This window comes from Salvelinus alpinus, chromosome 36 (genome assembly GCF_045679555.1).
Source record: "Salvelinus alpinus chromosome 36, SLU_Salpinus.1, whole genome shotgun sequence".
NCBI lineage: Eukaryota > Metazoa > Chordata > Actinopteri > Salmoniformes > Salmonidae > Salvelinus > Salvelinus alpinus.
This window is the reverse complement of record NC_092121.1, coordinates 19,432,082-19,450,807: the sequence shown is the minus strand read 5'-3', so window position 1 is coordinate 19,450,807 and position 18,726 is coordinate 19,432,082. Positions and strand designations below refer to the sequence as shown.

Here is an 18,726-nt window from a genome sequence, read left to right as displayed (position 1 = left end):
TTCTGTGTGTGTTTGTTTATTAATCACTGTGTGTGAAGTAGGTGTGTGTGCGTGCAAGCCTTGTGTATTATGTACGTATACAGTAGCCTACACACACACTCGACCTATATATATATATATATCTGTATCCATACTGTATTGAATCTTCTCTGAACCTATAGGACCTTCCTCTCTCTCTTTCCTGCCATGCATTATCGTCATGTGTAATTATTTAGTCACTTTGTCATGAATTCTTTATTGTGTCCTCACTTTATCTAAATGCAAAGTGGAGTGCTGCTGCCTGCCCTGAGTGTGTCTTTCTCTGGTCTGCCACCTACTGTTGCTTTGTGAGTCTTTTCTAGTAGTCATATAAATGCCAGGGAAGTCATGCAGTGATTATACCCTTATGAACTGAGCATTACAGTCATGCCCACTATCAGCACACTGAAACTCTGCTACACCAACCGAGGGGGAAGTGTGTGTGCGCGCATGCATGCACGTGTGTGTGTGTGACACAAAGAGAGAGGAGGAGTAGGAAAGGATTAAGAGAGTGAGGGGAAATGACACAGAGAAAGGGGATGGCAGGGAGTGGATGAGGAGATGAATTAAAAAGACAAGGAATGGAAGCGAAAGAGTGTGTGAGAGTGAGTGTGTTTGTGTGTGAGGGAGAGGCGGAGGAGAACAGGTCTGTATATAGACACACTTGTCTAGGGGCGAACGGGGCACCTGCAGCACTTTGACAGTGTGAGCAGCATGAGAACAGTTCAGAACAACACACACACATACACACAGAAGTGCAGAAGCGCCAGTTAGCACTGCTACAACACCATGAACTGCTGGGGGGGGGGGGGGGGGGGGGCTGGAAGTGGGTGAAGGGGCCGGGGGAACTGCTGTCTCCATGGCAACGTTCCCACCGTGCAAAAAAAAAAAATTGTCGGAAAGACATTTCACTCAGTTCAGTGAGCTGAAAGAAGCAGAGAGGGAGGGCGGGAGGGAGACTGGGGGAGGTGTGTGCAATACAATACATAGAGCTGTTTCTATCACACTGGAGGGATTTATTAGAAAGCTGTCAGCTGCGCGTTATTGCTAATATATTACTCATTACTATATATAATGGTAATGTATTCTGTTATCTCATTAAATATAGATGTCATTGCTGTGGGTGAGCCTTTGGTGTTTTTGAATTTAGCAAGGAAAGAAAGCAACAACACCATATAGATAAAGGGAATGTAAACCTCATGTCTATGTGACAAAAATAGAAATATTCACTGTGCGGTGTAAGATTCATCATATGCAATATGGCTACACTTTTCAGTCCACTCCCTATACAATTTCACATTTTCAACTTAATGTTATGCCTCCATAAATGTTCATAAATGTCACCCCAGAATTAGAAATAATCTCTGTGTGTGTGTGTGTTTATTTGTGTTTTGACCTAATACTGTTTTCCAAAATCAGTGTCTGTTATTTGTCGTAACCCAGTTCTGTCTGTATGTCAGGTGTATCAGTGTGTTGGTGGTGATTACCTGTTGAGGACCAGATGGTCCCCTCTCTCCCAGCTGGAGGAGCTGGTCAAAAGAGGGATCGTCTATACTACACACCACCTGGAACAACCAGACAGGACAATCAAAGCACCTGATAGAGAAAAATGATCAAACCTCACAGAAAAGTCCCCTAAAGCAATATGCCATTTCTCATCACCAAGAGGAAGTCAAATTACAACAGTGACTAAATTTGTTTTCTGACCACATCAGGAGTTGTAAGCTTTTCTAATTGCAGGAGAACTGCCAGTTCTGCCAATTGAATTTCAAACGCAGTGACAAACTGCACTTCCCTCAGAGCTACAAAATACATCAAAGTCTCCTAGAAAGGGTTGGACACCCGGTCCCTTTTACCGGAATTAATTTGGCCATTGTGCTTAAGTCAGAATGAAAGGCTGTGTGGGTTGAATGAGTTTGGGACCCAAGGATAGCCTTGGGCACACTCCTGGCCCCGCACAAACCCTGCTAAGGTCACTGGGAGCCAGCGCCCATGATGTGGCCCTCATTTGCTGTTTGCCCATGGCCTAAATAGAACCGCTGCCTCTTTACAGCGCCTTGCACTGCTTTAAATTAGGTTAAATGGATTCAGAACATTGTTTCTGTGGGATTGAGTTTGATGAGCTCTGATGCCCTTTGCTGTTTGCTGGGCTGTGCTGACTGGCTCACAGTGCCACAGGGGAATAGATTATATTGTTGGACGAGAGAAACACAGCGCCCGTTGCGTTGTGGGTTTCACAGGTTTCGCTCGTGGCACATTGTGTTGATTTGACAACAGGTTAGCTCGCTGAAGGCCGCCCCAGTAATTATGTGCTTATTTCAGCACAGAGGATAGGAGGTGATCGAGACATGTCTTGGTTATAAAAAGGTTACGTTGGCAAGGGGGTTAGGCAGAACCTGTAGGCCCATTTAACAACCTATGTAAACGTACAGGATGTATAGGTTTATGCTTGATGTACTGGATACATGGACAAGGGGGGCTATAATCAAGGATGTATCACTTCCTTGCCTATTGTCTCTCAAATCATGCAGCTCACTGCATTCAAGGCCTAGTCATTTTCTAAGACTGGCAGACTGTGCTGACCTCTGGTGTAACAAGGCGGTATGGCATATATGGCAAATAAATAATATCTCATATATATTATATGTCTCTATAATTTCACTGTAAATGTCATCAATTTGGTATAAATGATAGGACTTTCACTGACTGTCAGGACTGTCAGTTACCGCTTAGGTTCCTAATGGCAGCCATAGAGGTGTCAATCAGTTCTTGATCAGTTGCTCGGTTGTTGATTGAGCATCCCTTATGGTCCATTTTCAAGCCCAACCAGGCCTGAGATGTCGATAACAGAACGTTTGACTAGTGGTTTGTTTTCGGCACGGCCTACTTTGTGTGTCAAAATGACAATGGTTTCGTTTTATTAACTGTACAATTTAAGTATTTGGACTCGTCTAAAACACAATTATTTGGCTGACGGCTAAATACCGCCAGGTGAGTAGCCCTCTAGCTAGCTGAATGCAATTTATGATTTGCTGATGGAAATCCTTTGGCTAGCATTGGCTTGTGGCCACCTCGCTAATGCTATAATGTCTACATGCCCACGATTAATGGAATTTCTACTTCGCTTACTAAAGCTTTTATATTAGTCTATTAAAATGTTTGACATGTTAACCACATTACCGTTAGCTGGATAACTTTATTGTGAATGTAAGAGTTGCTGGTCATTGAAGTACAAAAGTTAGCTAACGTTGGCTGACTGGAGGTGTGTTCATTACGCCGATTCTACCTTTTACTCCAAACGGAAAACGTTTTGCCACGAACAATAGTTTCTATTAGGCAAATTCAGGTAGGACCCTCCCCGTTATTATTGTTTGGTTCTTAAACGGTTTCCGTTGCAAGACGTAATGAACATACACACACGTGACTTTAGGATGCTTTGACTGAGCATAATCAGTAGCCGTGGTCCATCAGTATTCGTTTATTTATAGTTGTCCAGCTAAAAACGACCAAAGGAGTGTAGCTAATTATGCATTTTACGCCTGTCTAGTTCTAATCTTCTGCCTAACGCACTATGCCTGATTTGGTTATTTTTCAATATGGACAACTGATTCTGGACTGATGGACAACTTTCCATCTGCTATTCCATGCATTTCGTTTTATCAAGATCGAGTGTTCATGTGAGGTATTGTTAAATAGTTAGCTATCATAACGTAAACCTAGGTAACATATCACACAGTATGTTATGCATACCTGTCACAACCAGTAATCACAGGGAGAGCAACTTTTGTTATGGCCCAGTAACTGATTCAACTAGTCAACTTTTTTCTCCATCTAGATCATGGACCTGCCCATTAAACCTGGTGCTAATCAAGTGGCAGATGTGGTGTTCGTCATCGAAGGTACTGCAAACCTCGGCCCCTATTTTGAATCCCTCAGAAAACATTACATACTACCTGCAATCGAGTAAGTGGACTTCAAATGTACTTTTTGCTTCATTGGGTATGTACAATATCGCTGTGGAGTCCTGACTTGGACCCTGTCCCATCATCACAGGTACTTCAATGGAGGCCCTCCAGCAGAGACAGACTTTGGAGGAGATGTGAGTCTTAATTCAACTTTGTTTTCTCCTTACGGTATTACTATTTATTTACTCTTTATTTAAGAAGGTATGAGAACAACAATGCCAATTCTCTTCTCCTCTCCTCTCAGTATGGAGGCACACAGTATGGTCTTGTTGTGTTCAACACAGTGGACTGTGCTCCTGAATCCTACGTCCAGTGTCACGCACCAACCAGCTCAGCCTTTGAGTTTGTCTCGTGGATTGACAGCATCCAGTAAGATTTGTTTTTGTCATGCCATTTTGAAGGATATGTTAAGATTCGTTAGTATTAATCTTTCTTGATCAATGTGTAACTTTGTCTCTGTCAGGTTCATGGGAGGAGGAGCAGAGAGCTGTAGTCTCATCGCAGAGGGTCTGTCTGTGGCCTTGCAGCTCTTTGATGACTTCAAAAAGATGAGGGAGCAAATGTGAGTTTTTTTATTACTAAACTCAGCAAAAAAAGAAACGTCCTCTCACTGTCAACTGCGTTTATTTTTAGAGAACTTAACATGTTATGTTCATACAAATATTTACACAAGATTCAACAACTGAGACATAAACTGAACAAGTTCCACAGACACGTGACTAACAGAAATGGAATAACGTGTCACTGAACAATGGGGGGTCAAAATCAAAAGTAACAGTCAGTATCTGGTGTGGCCACCAGCTGCATTAAGTACTGCAGTGCATCTCCTCCTCATGGACTGCACCAGATTTGCCAGTTCTTGCTGTGAGATGTTACCCCACTCTTCCACCAAGGCACCTGCAAGTTCCCTGACATTTCTGGGGGGAATGGCCCTAGCCCTCACCCTCTGATCCCAGGTCCTCTCTTCGCTGGCCATGGCAGAACACTGACATTCCTGTCTTGCAGGAAATCACACACAGAATGAGCAGTATGGCTGGTGGCATTGTCATGCTGGATGTTCATGTCAGGATGAGCCTACAGGAAGGGTACCACATGAGGGAGGAGGATGAGCACTGATGGAGGGATTGTGCGTTCCTGGTGTAACTCGGGCAGTTGTTGTTGCCATCCTGTATCTGTCCCGCAGGTGTGATGTTCGGATGTACTGATCCTGTGCAGGTGTTGTTACACGTGTTCTGCCACCGTGACGATCAGCTGTCCGTCCTGTCTCCCTGTAGCGCTGTCTTAGGCATCTCACAGTACGGACATTGAAATGTATTGCCTTGGCCACATCTGCAGTCCTCATGCCTCCTTGCAGCATGCCTAAGGCACGTTCACGCAGATGAGCATGGACCCTGGGCATCTTTCTTTTGGTGTTTTTCAGTCAGTAGAAAGGCCTCTACTAAGTTTTCATAACTGTGACCTTAATTGCCTTCTGTCTGTAAGCTGTTAGTGTCTTAACGACCGTTCCACAGGTGCATGTTCATTAATTGTTTATGGTTCATTGAACAAGCATGGGAAACTGTGTTTAAACCCTTTACAATGAATATCTGTGAAGTTATTTGGATTTTTACGAATGATCTTTGAAAGACAGGGTCCTGAAAAAGGGATGTTTCTTTTTTTTACTGAGTTTAGTAGACACACACTAGCATATGTCTCTTGTCTCTATTAATCAGAGGTCAGACACACAAAGTCTGTGTGCTGCTGTGTAACTCTCCGCCATACCTGCTCCCTGCCGTGGAGAGTGTCAGCTATACGGGCTGCACTGCAGACAATCTGGTCAAGATCATCAGAGACGTAAGTAACATAGCACCTCTATCAGGTAGCCTGTATAGACTACCCGCTGGGCCATTTTGGGGAATGATGTGACTTCTGTACTTATTAATGGCTGCTGATACCCCATAATAACCTTGTGCCTCTTCCTCAGAGAGGGATTCATTTTTCTGTGGTGTCGCCACGGAAACTGCCAGCGTTACGGTCGCTGTTCGACAGGGCGTCACCAGTCGGGGGACCAGTCGAACCCCACCCAGACTACAGCCAAGACCCCTTCCACATGATCCTGGTTAGGGGTATCTCACTTCCTGGTGAGGAGCAGCACTCGAAATACTTGACAGTGAACAGATTGATTGAAGTCAGTATTGGCCCATCAAATTCTAAAATGCTTCTTTCTCCAGTGTCATCAGGGGGAGGATCGGGCCCTCTCAAACCAATTCTACCCCCTCAACCCCTGCCTGTCAGTCAGCCTCCTCTTGGTCCCGCCTCGCAGGCTCCTCCACCAATAAGCACGGCCCATCCATATCAGGTACTGAAGATATGTTTTAACTTGGCAACTTTTACCAGCCCATCAACATTGGATTGACAGGCTCTTAGCTGACACAGTGTTCTCTCTCCCTCTCTTGCTGCCCTGTCAGCCCCCACCTTCCCTTAACGCGGCTCAGGCAGCTGCACAGATGGCTGTAGAGGCAGCCAACAACCAGAAGAGTCGCTGTGAGTACCAATAGCCTGCATTCTTCTATCCTCTGTCCCCAGTATGGTTGATCATCAGCCCAGGTTGATTGTTAGTCTATTACAGGGGTGTTCACCTCTTACACGACGAGGTCCGGAGCCTGCAGGTTTTCTGTTCTACCTGATAATTAAATGCACCGGGTCGAATCAGTCCATGATTAGAGGGTTAGAATGGGGGGGGGGCAGTACGGAACTGGCTTCGAAGTCCAGAGTTGAATATGAGGGTTCTATTATGTCTGTTACCTTTTCTTTTTTTGGCATCCAGTCCCAGGCATGGTCAATCCTGGTCCCCCATTCAGCGGTCAGTCAACTCTCCCATCTGTAGCAGGAGTGAAGTTGGCTCCCTCCAGTCAGCCCAGCCTATCCACAGTCACCATAGTTTCCACACCCATGTTGCCTCAGCAACAAGCCCCTCCCCCGCAGCAGCAACAAGTCCAGCCGCCAGGACAACCACAGCCCAATCAGCAGCAGCCGGTGCCCCCTCAGCAGCAGCAGCCCACAGCCAATCAGCAGACGCCCCCATCCTCACAGCCTGGCATGGTGAGGCCTGTCCATATGTTGCATCATCTTCCCACAATACTCCACATCAATATTCAACTTCTCTGCCTCCAGTCAAGTTGTCTTTCTCTCCATCTAACGCTCATTTTCTTCTGATAGCCTGGTGTGTCTGCAGCCCAAGCAAATCCGATTGGGGGGCAGCAGCAAGGCGTTGCCAATAAGATTGTAGCATGGAGTGGGGTGCTGGAGTGGCAAGAGGTGAGGGAAACTAGAACTTGGTGTAAACATGCTGCTGAAGAGGTCTATACATCTTCTATTTGTGTGTTTGTCATCCTCTGACCTTGTAAGGAAATGTTATAAGGTCTGCAACAAAGCTATGCTTGGAACTGATTGAATCAACTGTCATTGATTGTGATGTGAATAATCATACTATACCTTTGTGATGGATTTCACCTCATGTCAAAGTGATGGAGTTACTTGACATGGTTGAACCTGTTGTAGAGGAACATGCATTTTAATGATCTAAAATACTAATCAACTCTGGAGATGTTTGTGTTTCCAAGCCATTTGAAAACCTGACTTGGTCAATAATCACTAAGTATTGACTGATTTGGACTACTTCTTCTGTGATACCTGTTGACCATGAAACTCTACCACACAACAATGTGCAGCAAGCCTACACACTGTAACCAACACACAGTTAGACCACAAAATCACCAAACACATAGACAATAGACATACACTGCTCCAAAAAATAAAGGGAACACTTAAACAACACAATGTAACTCCAAGTCAATCACACTTCTATGAAATCAAACTGTCCACTTAGGAAGCAACACTGATTGACAATACATTTCAGATGCTGTTGTGCAAATGGAATAGACAAAAGGTGGAAATTATAGGCAATTAGCAAGACACCCCCAAAAAAGGAGTGATTCTGCAGGTGGTGACCACAGACCACTTCTCAGTTCCTATGCTTCCTGGCTGATGTTTTGGTCACTTTTGAATGCTGGCGGTGCTCTCACTCTAGTGGTAGCATGAGACGGAGTCTACAACCCACACAAGTGGCTCAGGTAGTGCAGTTCATCCAGGATGGCACATCAATGCGAGCTGTGGCAAAAAGGTTTGCTGTGTCTGTCAGCGTAGTGTCCAGAGCATGGAGGCGCTACCAGGAGACAGGCCAGTACATCAGGAGACGTGGAGGAGGCCGTAGGAGGGCAACAACCCAGCAGCAGGACCGCTACCTCCGCCTTTGTGCAAGGAGGTGCACTGCCAGAGCCCTGCAAAATGACCTCCAGCAGGCCACAAATGTGCATGTGTCTGCTCAAACGGTCAGAAACAGACTCCATGAGGGTGGTATGAGGGCCCGACGTCCACAGGTGGGGGTTGTGCTTACAGCCCAGCACCGTGCAGGACGTTTGGCATTTGCCAGAGAACACCAAGATTGGCAAATTCGCCACTGGCGCCCTGTGCTCTTCACAGATGAAAGCAGGTTCACACTGAGCACATGAGCACATGTGACAGACGTGACAGAGTCTGGAGACACCGTGGAGAACGTTCTGCTGCCTGCAACATCCTCCAGCATGACCGGTTTGGCGGTGGGTCAGTCATGGTGTGGGGTGGCATTTCTTTGTGGGGCCGCACAGGCCTCCATGTGCTCGCCAGAGGTAGCCTGACTGCCATTAGGTACCGAGATGAGATCCTCAGACCCCTTGTGAGACCATATGCTGACACATGCACATTTGTGGCCTGCTGGAGGTCATTTTGCAGGGCTCTGGCAGTGCACCTCCTTGCACAAAGGCGGAGGTAGCGGTCCTGCTGCTGGGTTGTTGCCCTCCTACGCCCTCCACGTCTCCTGATGTACTGGCCTGTCTCCTGGTAGCGCCTCCATGCTCTGGACACTACGCTGACAGACACAGCAAACCTTTTTGCCACAGCTCGCATTGATGTGCCATCCTGGATGAACTGCACTACCTGAGCCACTTGTGTGGGTTGTAGACTCCGTCTCATGCTACCACTAGAGTGAGAGCACCGCCAGCATTCAAAAGTGACCAAAACATCAGCCAGGAAGCATAGGAACTGAGAAGTGGTCTGTGGTCACCACCTGCAGAATCACTCCTTTTTTGGGGGTGTCTTGCTAATTGCCTATAATTTCCACCTTTTGTCTATTCCATTTGCACAACAGCATGTGAAATTTATTGTCAATCAGTGTTGCTTCCTAAGTGGACAGTTTGATTTCATAGAAGTGTGATTGACTTGGAGTTACATTGTGTTGTTTAAGTGTTCCCTTTATTTTTTGAAGCAGTGTAGTATTGCCACAGGTCACTAAAGTGCATCTGAAGTCACGTATCAATAGATGGAGCATTCAGGTTAGATTTGCATATCTTCCTTGTAATGTTCAGGTCAGGATATTGCTGGATCATATCTTAGTCTCCTCTAATCCACGAGAGTCCTCCCAAATGCCTTACAGTAGACATATAAAGAACCTATACATCTGGTCTTTAATCCCAACACAATGTAGTAGTAATGGTCAACAGGGACTGCAGCAGAGCTGACCAATCTGGGATTGATTAACTATTGATTAACTATTGATCCCCTGAAGATGAACGCTGCTGCTTATTTTCCCGTAGGATTGGTGCCATCCATCCTCTTCACAATGTTCCACTGGCAGCACTGTTTTGCATGTTGGGTAATTTCTAACATGGAGGTTTTTATTCAAACGGTGCCCCTGGGTGTGGGACCGAAGCCCCCTGGTCACTCTGTATGCTAACTTCCAAACCTCTCCTTCCGTTTCTACAAACATCCCTCCATTCCTCTCCTCCCTCCCTCCCTACCTCCCCCACCCTCTCTCCATCCATCACTTCAGAAGCCCAAAGCCTCGTCTATGGATTCCAATACCAAACTCACTCGCTCCTTGCCCTGCCAGGTGCAAGTCAACCAAGGAGAGAACCTGTGAGTGTTTCACTGCAACTATCTTTGATATCATGCCAGTGTCAGCTGCACTGATTGGTCATTGTGTGTATTGCTATATGTATGGAGAGTTTTGATTGGTTTGTTCCCTGTTCTTCATGACAGAAATGCCGACCAGTGGCCACAGAAGCTCATCATGCAATTGATCCCACAACAGCTACTGGTGAGAGAACCCTCTCTGCGTGCGTATGTATGTTCAGAAATGACTCGATGACATTGAGAATACAGACATCTAAATAAAGTCTTTCTCCCTCCCCAGACAACACTCGGTCCCCTCTTCAGAAACTCTAGAATGGTTCAGTTTCTCTTCACCAACAAAGATGTGGAGTCACTAAAAGGTCTTTATCGTATCATGGCCACTGGATTTGTAAGTCCAGCTCTTCTGCTTCACATGCTCTATTTTTGCTGCCATTTGTCCCTGTCCTTTTCCGTCTCAATATTCAATACAGTGGAGTCTCAACAATAGACATCAGCAGTTCCCTCCATTGTGCACTAGATGGACTAGGCAGATATAAATAGGCTGCAGTTACACTCTGAGAACACTAGAGGGGGCACCATGTTGCTCATCATTTACTAAACGACTACAGAGATTTTCAACGCTGTCGGGCGTCATAGAAAAACTGCATGCAGCCTGTGAGATTTACCCAGGTCCGATTGAATTCAGGTCATGTTGACTGGTTTTGTGTCACTTGAACTATGACGAGAGCTGTGACAGACTGACAGACAGTGCTGACCTTTGACCTATGTCCCCCCTCTGGCTGCAGGCAGGGTGCGTCCACTTCCCCCACAGCGCCCCCTGTGAGGTGCGGGTGCTCATGCTGCTCTACTCCTCCAAGAAGAGGATTTTCATGGGCCTCATCCCCAACGACCAGAGCGGCTTCGTCAACGGCATCCGACAGGTCATCACCAACCACAAACAGGTCCAGCAGCACCGCTCGGTGAGTCATACAGACACGGGTCATCAACCACCACAAACACTGCTCGGTACGTCAGACAGACAGGTCCAGCAGCACCACTCTGTGAGTTAGGAGGGAATGAAGGGATTAAACCTGGAGAAAAGGGGGTAGTATACGCGCTAGTGACTGGAGCTACACTAGGTCAGCACAGTGGAAGGGCTTCCCAATAGCAGTCTTGGGCCAATGAGGTGGTCAAATATTTTTTTTTAAACCTTTTTAACTAGGCAAGTCAGTTAAGTACAAATTCTTATTTTCAATGATGGCCTAGGAACAGTGTGCCCCCTGCCTTGTTCAGATGCAGAACGACACATTTTAACTTGTCAGCTCGGGGATTCGATCTTGCAACCTTTCAGTTACTAGTCCAACGCTCTAACCACTAGGCTACCTGTGGAAAATGTTTTCCAGTTTGAGAGCACCGCCCCTTGTCATTTCTGGTTTGATCTCGATTACAGCCAACACAATTCTAACAACCGTTAGGATACCGTGTTTTCCTTCAGGTAAACATTTAGCCTGCAGATTTTGTGACAGAGAAACGGAATGCCTCAGTTACAAATCCAACCTGCCTGTGGTCTACATTTACATTTACATTTAAGTCATTTAGCAGACGCTCTTATCCAGAGCGACTTACAATATATACATGACTTTATATCCTCACAGCCTTTCTGCTCCCATTATAGTTGATGCCGCCTGTACTCATGCTGCTAATTTTCTGTGAAAAACATGTTAGACCGTGTGTATTTAGAGAAGACAGAGACCTTGTGTCCCATTACATATTCAAAGCTGCATTGCTAATGGAGAATTGCAATGGCAATCTCAACACAATTAAAATTTCAATTATTTGATCGTTGTTTGGGGTATTCTTTTCCAGACGAGGCTCTGGAATAGTGTCACTGGTGATTAGATATGATTTTATAACCGTGAAAGACCCAAATTGAATATTTTCTCTGAACCATACAGATGACTTGATGTTAAAGGTCCAATGCAGCTGTTTTTCTCTCAATATCAAATCATTTCTGGGTAACAATTAAGTACCTTACTGTGATTGTATTCAATTATAATTATGGTTGGGGGTTAGAAATAATTTCACTATTCGAATAGTATCATGAATATTTGTCAGATATCTGGATATTCTAAATAGATGTGGTTTTTAAACTTTAACCTGAGCACTGCTGCCTGAAGGAGAGAGGCTGGCACACTATTGCTGCAGCTGCAGAGGGGGCGGTGTATGTGAGATAGGAGCGGAGGGAGAGAGAGACGGCTATAGTTAGCTAGGCTAACAACAACCTACCTGTTGGTTGCTCGTTGTAGCCTACCCTTTCTCATTTCGTTAACTTTTAATTACATCATTTTATTCCATCTCGCATGTAGTAGTAAACTCTCACTCCACTTTCTACACATTGAGCCTCTTCGCAGCTTTGATTGGCCAACATAAATAACAAGCTACACACGTGAAGGATACCTCTTATTTTTTTCTTCTGGAGAGCACGTCATAAAAACGACATTGTAAAGTTTGTTTTATTAAAAACTATACAGAAAATGTTTCATTAATTATTTGAAATGTCACATTTAATTTAGAAAAGGCTTTTTCAGTGTTAAAATAGGCCTATATGTTTTTTTTTTGTTGATACAATTAATACTCACAAGTATTTGAATACATGCACATCCCTAGTTAAAATTGTCAAAAAAATAGCTTCTTAGCAAAGAGCATTTTCTTACGCTGTCTGGGAATGGTCTGAGTGGAGAGGGGAAAACTTAACTAGCTGTTATTGGCAGAGAGGTTCGGAACTCTCTCTCTTATTGGTCTATTAACTAATTTACCGCCTGGTGATGTCACCAGCTAGGCCAAAACGCCAACCCACCACAACAATATTTCAGATGGTCTTTTAAAACAGCTCTGACACTGAAAGAGCATTATCATCATTTTCATAGTATTATTCCAACCTCAGTGTGTAAAACACAGTAAAATCATGTTTTGACTGCACTGGGCCTTTAATGTGTGCTCTGGGTGTTTTTAGGCAGGCTGCTGAGTTAAATAGGAAGTCCACAGGGAAGAGAGAGGAGAAAATAGAGGAGAGGAGACGGACAGCTTTTATCCTGAGAGACTACAGATCCTAGATCAGGGGTGTCAAACTAATTTACCCCGCGGGCCACATTCTGTCTTCACCGAGGTCTGGAGGGCCGCACTTCAAATGGGTAATATTTCCTCGCCGTCAAAATGTGCAAAAATATTCCTCCATCACTTTTGGAATTTTCGATGCTCCCTGACTGTCTAGCTTTCATTGACTGTTAGCTTTCGATGACTGTTAGCAAACTGGACAGAGTGAGGAGACTATAAATGTAGGTCAATTATAATTTCTACACAGTTTTGATTTGGTTTTAGTCATTGCAATGTCAATTGAGATTGGTTTTCCCCCGAAAAAATATTATAGATAAAAAGCTGCAGGCAGGATTGAATCGTCTTGTGGCCTTGAGTTTGACACATGTTGTAGATGGTGGTGTTGTCTCATCCAGTTGCAGGATTAGACAGGTTAGGATAGGCAGGAATACCATTATAAGCGATACACTGTACATTTGTGTCATAGTTATACGGATGTTGGTAACACATGTAAACGTTACACTAGAAAAGTAACCTTGTTGGTTCTCTTCTCCAGTTAGGTTCAGGAGGGCCGATGCCAGGGCCACCTGGCCAGGTTCAACCCAATCAGAACTTCCTCAACCGGCCGCAGGGGCCCATCCCTGTCTCCCATGGCAACGTGCAGCAGCAGGTGCATCTCCTGTTTCTATTGTCCCGCAATGACTGCATGTCCCGCAATGACTTTCATCTCCTCCCCTTCTGCATCTCCTCTTCCTCCTCTTCTCTCTCTCTCCTCTGTTCAGTCTGTGGTGGTGGGCATGCCCTCTGTTAGTCAGGTCACTCTGATGGAGGAACAGCAGAGACAGGCCAACCTGGTGAGACTCACACACACATACACAAAAACTCTCACCCAAAACACATTTTGAAAAATGCACTGAACTTTAACAGGCACAAACTCTCCCTGTGCTCGTTTTGGCACCTGCCTGGTTGGTGAGCAGCTCCTCTCCACTCTGCATGTGTTGGCTATTGTCTCTCAATGGGTGCTCACTGCTACCAATATAGGTAGCCCAGCATGTTCTGGGTTCAGTGAGTTACATTGTTACATTCGGCCTGTCTCTTTTTAAAGTGAACCCGGTACACCGTTCCAATGAATCATATGTACAGAGCCTTCAGAAAGTGTTCATACCCTTTGACTTATTTCACATTGTGTTGTGTTACAGCCTGAATTCAAAATGGATTCAATACTTTTTTTCTCACCCATCTACACACAAATACCCCATAATGACAAAGTGAAAATGTGTTTAAAAATGTTAGCAAATTTATTGAAAATGAAGTACAGAAATATCTCTAACCTAAGTATTCACACCCCTGATTTAATACTTTGTAGAAGCACCTTTGGCAACGATTACAGCTGTGAGTCTTTCTGGATAAGTTTCTGGATTGTACTATATTTGCCCATTATTCTTCTTAAAATTCTTCAAGCTCTGTCAAGTTGATTGTTGATCATTGCTAGACAGCCATTTTCAAGTCTTGCCATAGATTTTCAAGCCAATTTAAGTCAAAACTCTAACTAGGCCCCTCGGGAACATGCATTGTCATCATGGTAAGCAACTCCAGAGTAGATTTGGCCTTGTGTTTTAGGTTATTGTCCTGCTGAAAGATGAATTCCTCGCCCAGTAAAGAAGACAACCAGGTTTTCCTTTATGATTTTGACTGTGCTTATAGCTGTATTCCATTTATTTTTATCCCCAAAAACTCCATAGTTCTTGCCGATGACAAGCATACACATAACATGATGCAGCCACCACCATGCTTTAAAATATGAAGAGTGGTACTCAGTCGTGTTGTGTTGAATTTGCCCCAAACATAACACTTTGTTTTCAGGACAAAAAGTTCATTTTTTTTGTCACATTTTAAGTGCCTTGTTGCAAACAGGATGCATGTTTTGGAATATATTCTGTTGGAAATAAGACTGACAAAAGAACAGCAAATCAGCTCCAAGTGTTTTTAATTTTTGAAATCTCCAAAGTATTCCAATGTATAATAGAGAGATATATATGATTGTGTATAAATGTAAGCAAGGTTTGAAATTATTATATTTTAGTCAAATATTATATCTGTTCGGGCTTCTTGCGGTCAATTTGAAGTCTACATATTATTTGTTATTATGTTCTGGCCCCCTGACCGTCCGCTGAAGAAAAAATCCTTCCGCGGCTGAATTTAGTTTATGATCCCTGCTGTACAGGTTTCCATTCTCCTATCACAACCATTCAACTTTGTAACTGTTTTAAAGTCACCATTGGCCTCATGGTGAAATCCCTGAGCAGTTTCCTTCCTCTCCGGCAACTGAGTAATGAAGGACTCCTGTATCTTCGTAGTGACTGGGTATATTGATACACCTTCCAAAGCCTATTTAATAACTTCAACATGCTCAAATGGATATTCAGCGTCTGCTTTTTTATTTTATTTTTTTACACACACACATCTACTAATCGGTGCCCTTCTTTGCGAGGCATTGAACAACCTCCTTGGTCTTTGTGGTTGAATCTGCTTGAAATTCACTCCTCGATTGAGGGACCTTACAGATGGTTGGACTGTATGTGTGGGTTACAGAGATGGTCTAGTAATTCATAAATCATGTTAAACACTATTATTGCACACAGTGAGTCCATGCAACTTATTATGTGATTTGTTAAGCCAAGTTTTACTCCTGAACTTATTTAGGCTTGCCATAAGAGGTTGAATACTTATTGACTCAAGACTTTTTCAGTTAATTTTTTTCAAAAATGTTATACAAACAAAATTACATTTTGTGTGTAGATCAGTGACACAAAATCTAAATTCAGGCTGTAACATAATATGGAAAAGGGGAAGGGGTGTGAATACTTTTTGAAGGCGCTGTATTTAAAGTCTCATTCTACTTAGTCCTCTCATGTCTCCAACCTTCTTCTAAACCTCTTCGACTCTCTGCTTCTCATCCAGATGACGATGAGAGCATCCGGCGCACCTAATCAGCCTGTCACCGGTGCTCCGCCCAACCAGGTCACTCAGGGTGGACAGGCCCCGCCCCAGGGTGCCATGCTCCGCCTTCCAAACCCAGGAGCCAATCCGCAGCTGCGCAGTCTCCTCCTCAGCCAACAGCAGCCAGTAAGAACACAACAGTTAACTCTACCAGCCTTGACCGTCATTCATGAAATACATTTGTTGTTATAGTGCATCGTCTTGTAGCCAGGGCCAGATCACCACTGCACACACTAGAAAGGCTTCTAAATATGTAATACTTGTCTCTATTGGTTAATGATAAAGGATATAAGAATGAAGGTCCTACCTGCTGTATGATTGATGGTAACCTAGGTGTTGTGTTCCTGTCTCTCAGCAGGGTGGTGTTGGTCACATGCAGGGCATGATGCCTCACCAGGGGCTGGGAGGGCAGCTGGTCCACCCTACTCCAGGAGCGGGCCCCCAAATGCAGGCCCAGTGGAGACAGCCCCTGGCAGGTTAGCTACAGCCGTTGACCCTTTCACTCACATCACACACTGTAAAGACAGTGCAAGGATTGGCTTTAGAATGCAATCTGTTATTAGGAAACTGTTTCCTAATGATTGACCTTTTGTGTGTAAACTGCTAAATTCAAAAGGGAGGGTGATTGAACATATGTCTCCCATCCGTACCTATGGTTATCAGACTGAGACTGGGCTATATGGCGTTGACACCAGCAGCAGGATGAATTGAGGATGTCACAGATTAGAGTGATGCTGTCTCATAGAGTATGTGCATGGTGCCCTTCACTTTGCTGCAACCTGATAGCTGAGCAGTTTAGACTCGCACTTCACATTCTTGGTTTTTGCTCAAGTCTGCTCGATAATGCTGTTTACTTCGTGCGTCGCTGACTCTACCTGTAACTCAACAGTAGTTAGTCTGTAGTTTATTACCACTGTGTTAATGATAATGTCATCAATGCACATGTTGCTATCCCAGGTTAACTCTTTTTTTCTCTCTCTCCCTCTCAGGTCAGATGATGATGGCTGCTGGTCAGAGGGGCCCTGGAGCCCAGCCCCCCGGGATGCCCCAGGTGTCTTCCGTCATGGAGGATGAGATTCTCATGGACCTTATTTGAGTTTGGACCCAAAAAGACTACATCCCCCAGCAACCAGCATTTTCAGTTTCATCATGGGGGCAGACTGGGAGATGTAGTTTTCTTAGTTTCTACTCTGGCTTTTCTTTTTCTTTTTTCCCCTTATTTTATATAAAAAGTTGTCCCAACCCAATGGGAGGACAGTGTTCATTACACTGTTGTGTGCTTGTATGGAAACCTGTTTTACATTCATTTAATTGTTTATATGAAATGTCTTTTTTATTGAGGTTTAACTTTTCCTGAAGTTGTGTTTTTGAGCTATATTACGTTGTTTTATTGAGATGAAATAGATACATTTTGTCAAGGAGCCAACTGATGTGTAGAGTCCTTTTTAAAAGTGAGTATACACATAGACCAGGGCTCTCCAACCCTGTTCCTGGGGAGCTACCATCCTGTAGGTTTTCACTACAGTCCTGTTCCTGGGGAGCTACCATCCTGTAGGTTTTCACTACAGTCCTGTTCCCGGAGAGCTACCGTTCTGTAGGTTTTCACTACAGTCCTGTTTCTGGGGAGCTACCATCATGTAGGTTTTCACTACAGTCCTGTTTCCTGGGGAGCTACCGTCCTGTAGGTTTTCACTACAGTCCTGTTCCCGGGGAGCTACCGTCCTGTAGGTTTTCACTACAGTCCTGTTCCCGGGGAGCTACCATCCTGTAGGTTTTCACTACAGTCCTGTTCCTGGAGAGCTACCGTCCTGTAGGTTTTCACTCCAACCCTGTTCCTGGGGAGCTACCATCCTGTAGGTTTTCACTACAGTCCTAATCTAGCGCACCTGATTCTAATAATTAGCTGGAGCAAAAACTTGCAAGACTGTAGCTCTCCAGGAACAGGGTTGGAGAGCCCTGACATAGATTGATCTGTGCCCGAATGCCTGTTATCCAACTCTTTCTGACAGTAATCTGTCTGAATGTGTGTGTATTAACACTACAGCAGTGTGTGAGAATGACTAAAATAGACGCACCGATATATAGTTTGAAGTGTGTTTCTGCCAAATGGTGTCAGTGTTAATTCTAACTACTCCAATATGTTGTGGAACCATACCGAGGCCTCCTGTGCCAAGTAGTTATACCAGATGGCGTCGCTTGGCCATGTTTTCCCTGGCATAATGCACAATCAGGCTGACCGCATGCGCACATGGCAGTGTCCACATATGTGCCCAAAATGAGCTTCACACGGCTAAAAACAGACTAAGCACATTGCAGACACTCGCATAACTCAACTCGTCCATTAAATATTGTTGGCAATACATCCTGTAGCGTGTATTATACACGGACACCTGTACTAACTGCACACAGTCCAGTGAGCTGTATACACACTTGAACCTTATTATCCCACAGACCAACACATTGTTAGCCCTGTGCAGATGCACAGACGGGAAGTGATGTCAGTCTCTGTCACCAGGGAGACGGAGATGGTTGCTTAGATACCATGACACTGGGTTCTTGTTTCTAAGCTTTTTTCTCCACCTCTCCCTCACGTACTCTCACAGACGGAAAGACAGAGACACTGACTAGTCCCCCAGTGGCTGGCGTTCATCTCTCATCTGCCTCCCTCCTTCCATCACTGGAC

At 44.6% G+C, this 18,726-nt stretch overlaps 1 protein-coding gene across 4 annotated transcripts; it reads left to right on the top strand.

Moving 5' to 3' along the window:
- The first annotated feature begins 2,852 nt into the window (after positions 1-2,852).
- LOC139565451 (mediator of RNA polymerase II transcription subunit 25-like) lies at positions 2,853-17,464 on the top strand. 4 transcript variants are annotated; one of them, XM_071385815.1, is made up of 20 exons: positions 2,853-3,009; positions 3,854-3,981; positions 4,072-4,117; positions 4,228-4,352; positions 4,447-4,545; positions 5,696-5,816; positions 5,947-6,103; positions 6,194-6,321; positions 6,458-6,506; positions 6,790-7,064; positions 7,182-7,280; positions 9,889-9,974; positions 10,098-10,155; positions 10,252-10,359; positions 10,757-10,930; positions 13,600-13,713; positions 13,826-13,897; positions 16,005-16,169; positions 16,399-16,519; positions 17,033-17,464. In XM_071385815.1, the coding sequence occupies exons 2-20, from the start codon at positions 3,857-3,859 to the stop codon at positions 17,137-17,139; spliced, it is 2,229 nt and encodes a 742-aa protein (XP_071241916.1). In that variant the 5' UTR covers positions 2,853-3,009; positions 3,854-3,856; the 3' UTR covers positions 17,140-17,464. The 4 variants fall into 4 exon arrangements, with proteins under 4 accessions (XP_071241916.1, XP_071241914.1, XP_071241913.1 ...); XM_071385813.1 differs by having other exon boundaries at positions 2,871-3,009; positions 6,431-6,506; positions 9,892-9,974; XM_071385812.1 differs by having other exon boundaries at positions 2,871-3,009; positions 6,431-6,506.
- The last annotated feature ends 1,262 nt before the right edge of the window (positions 17,465-18,726 follow it).

Coding starts and splice junctions, on each gene's coding strand:
- LOC139565451 (XM_071385812.1), top strand. CDS start 3,857: ATGGACCTGCCCATTAAACCTGGTGCTAATCAAGTGGCAGATGTGGTG. Junction 6,104..6,193: donor TAGGGGTATCTCACTTCCTG/GTGAGGAGCAGC, acceptor TTCTTTCTCCAG/TGTCATCAGGGGGAGGATCG. Junction 7,281..9,888: donor GGGTGCTGGAGTGGCAAGAG/GTGAGGGAAACT, acceptor CCATCACTTCAG/AAGCCCAAAGCCTCGTCTAT.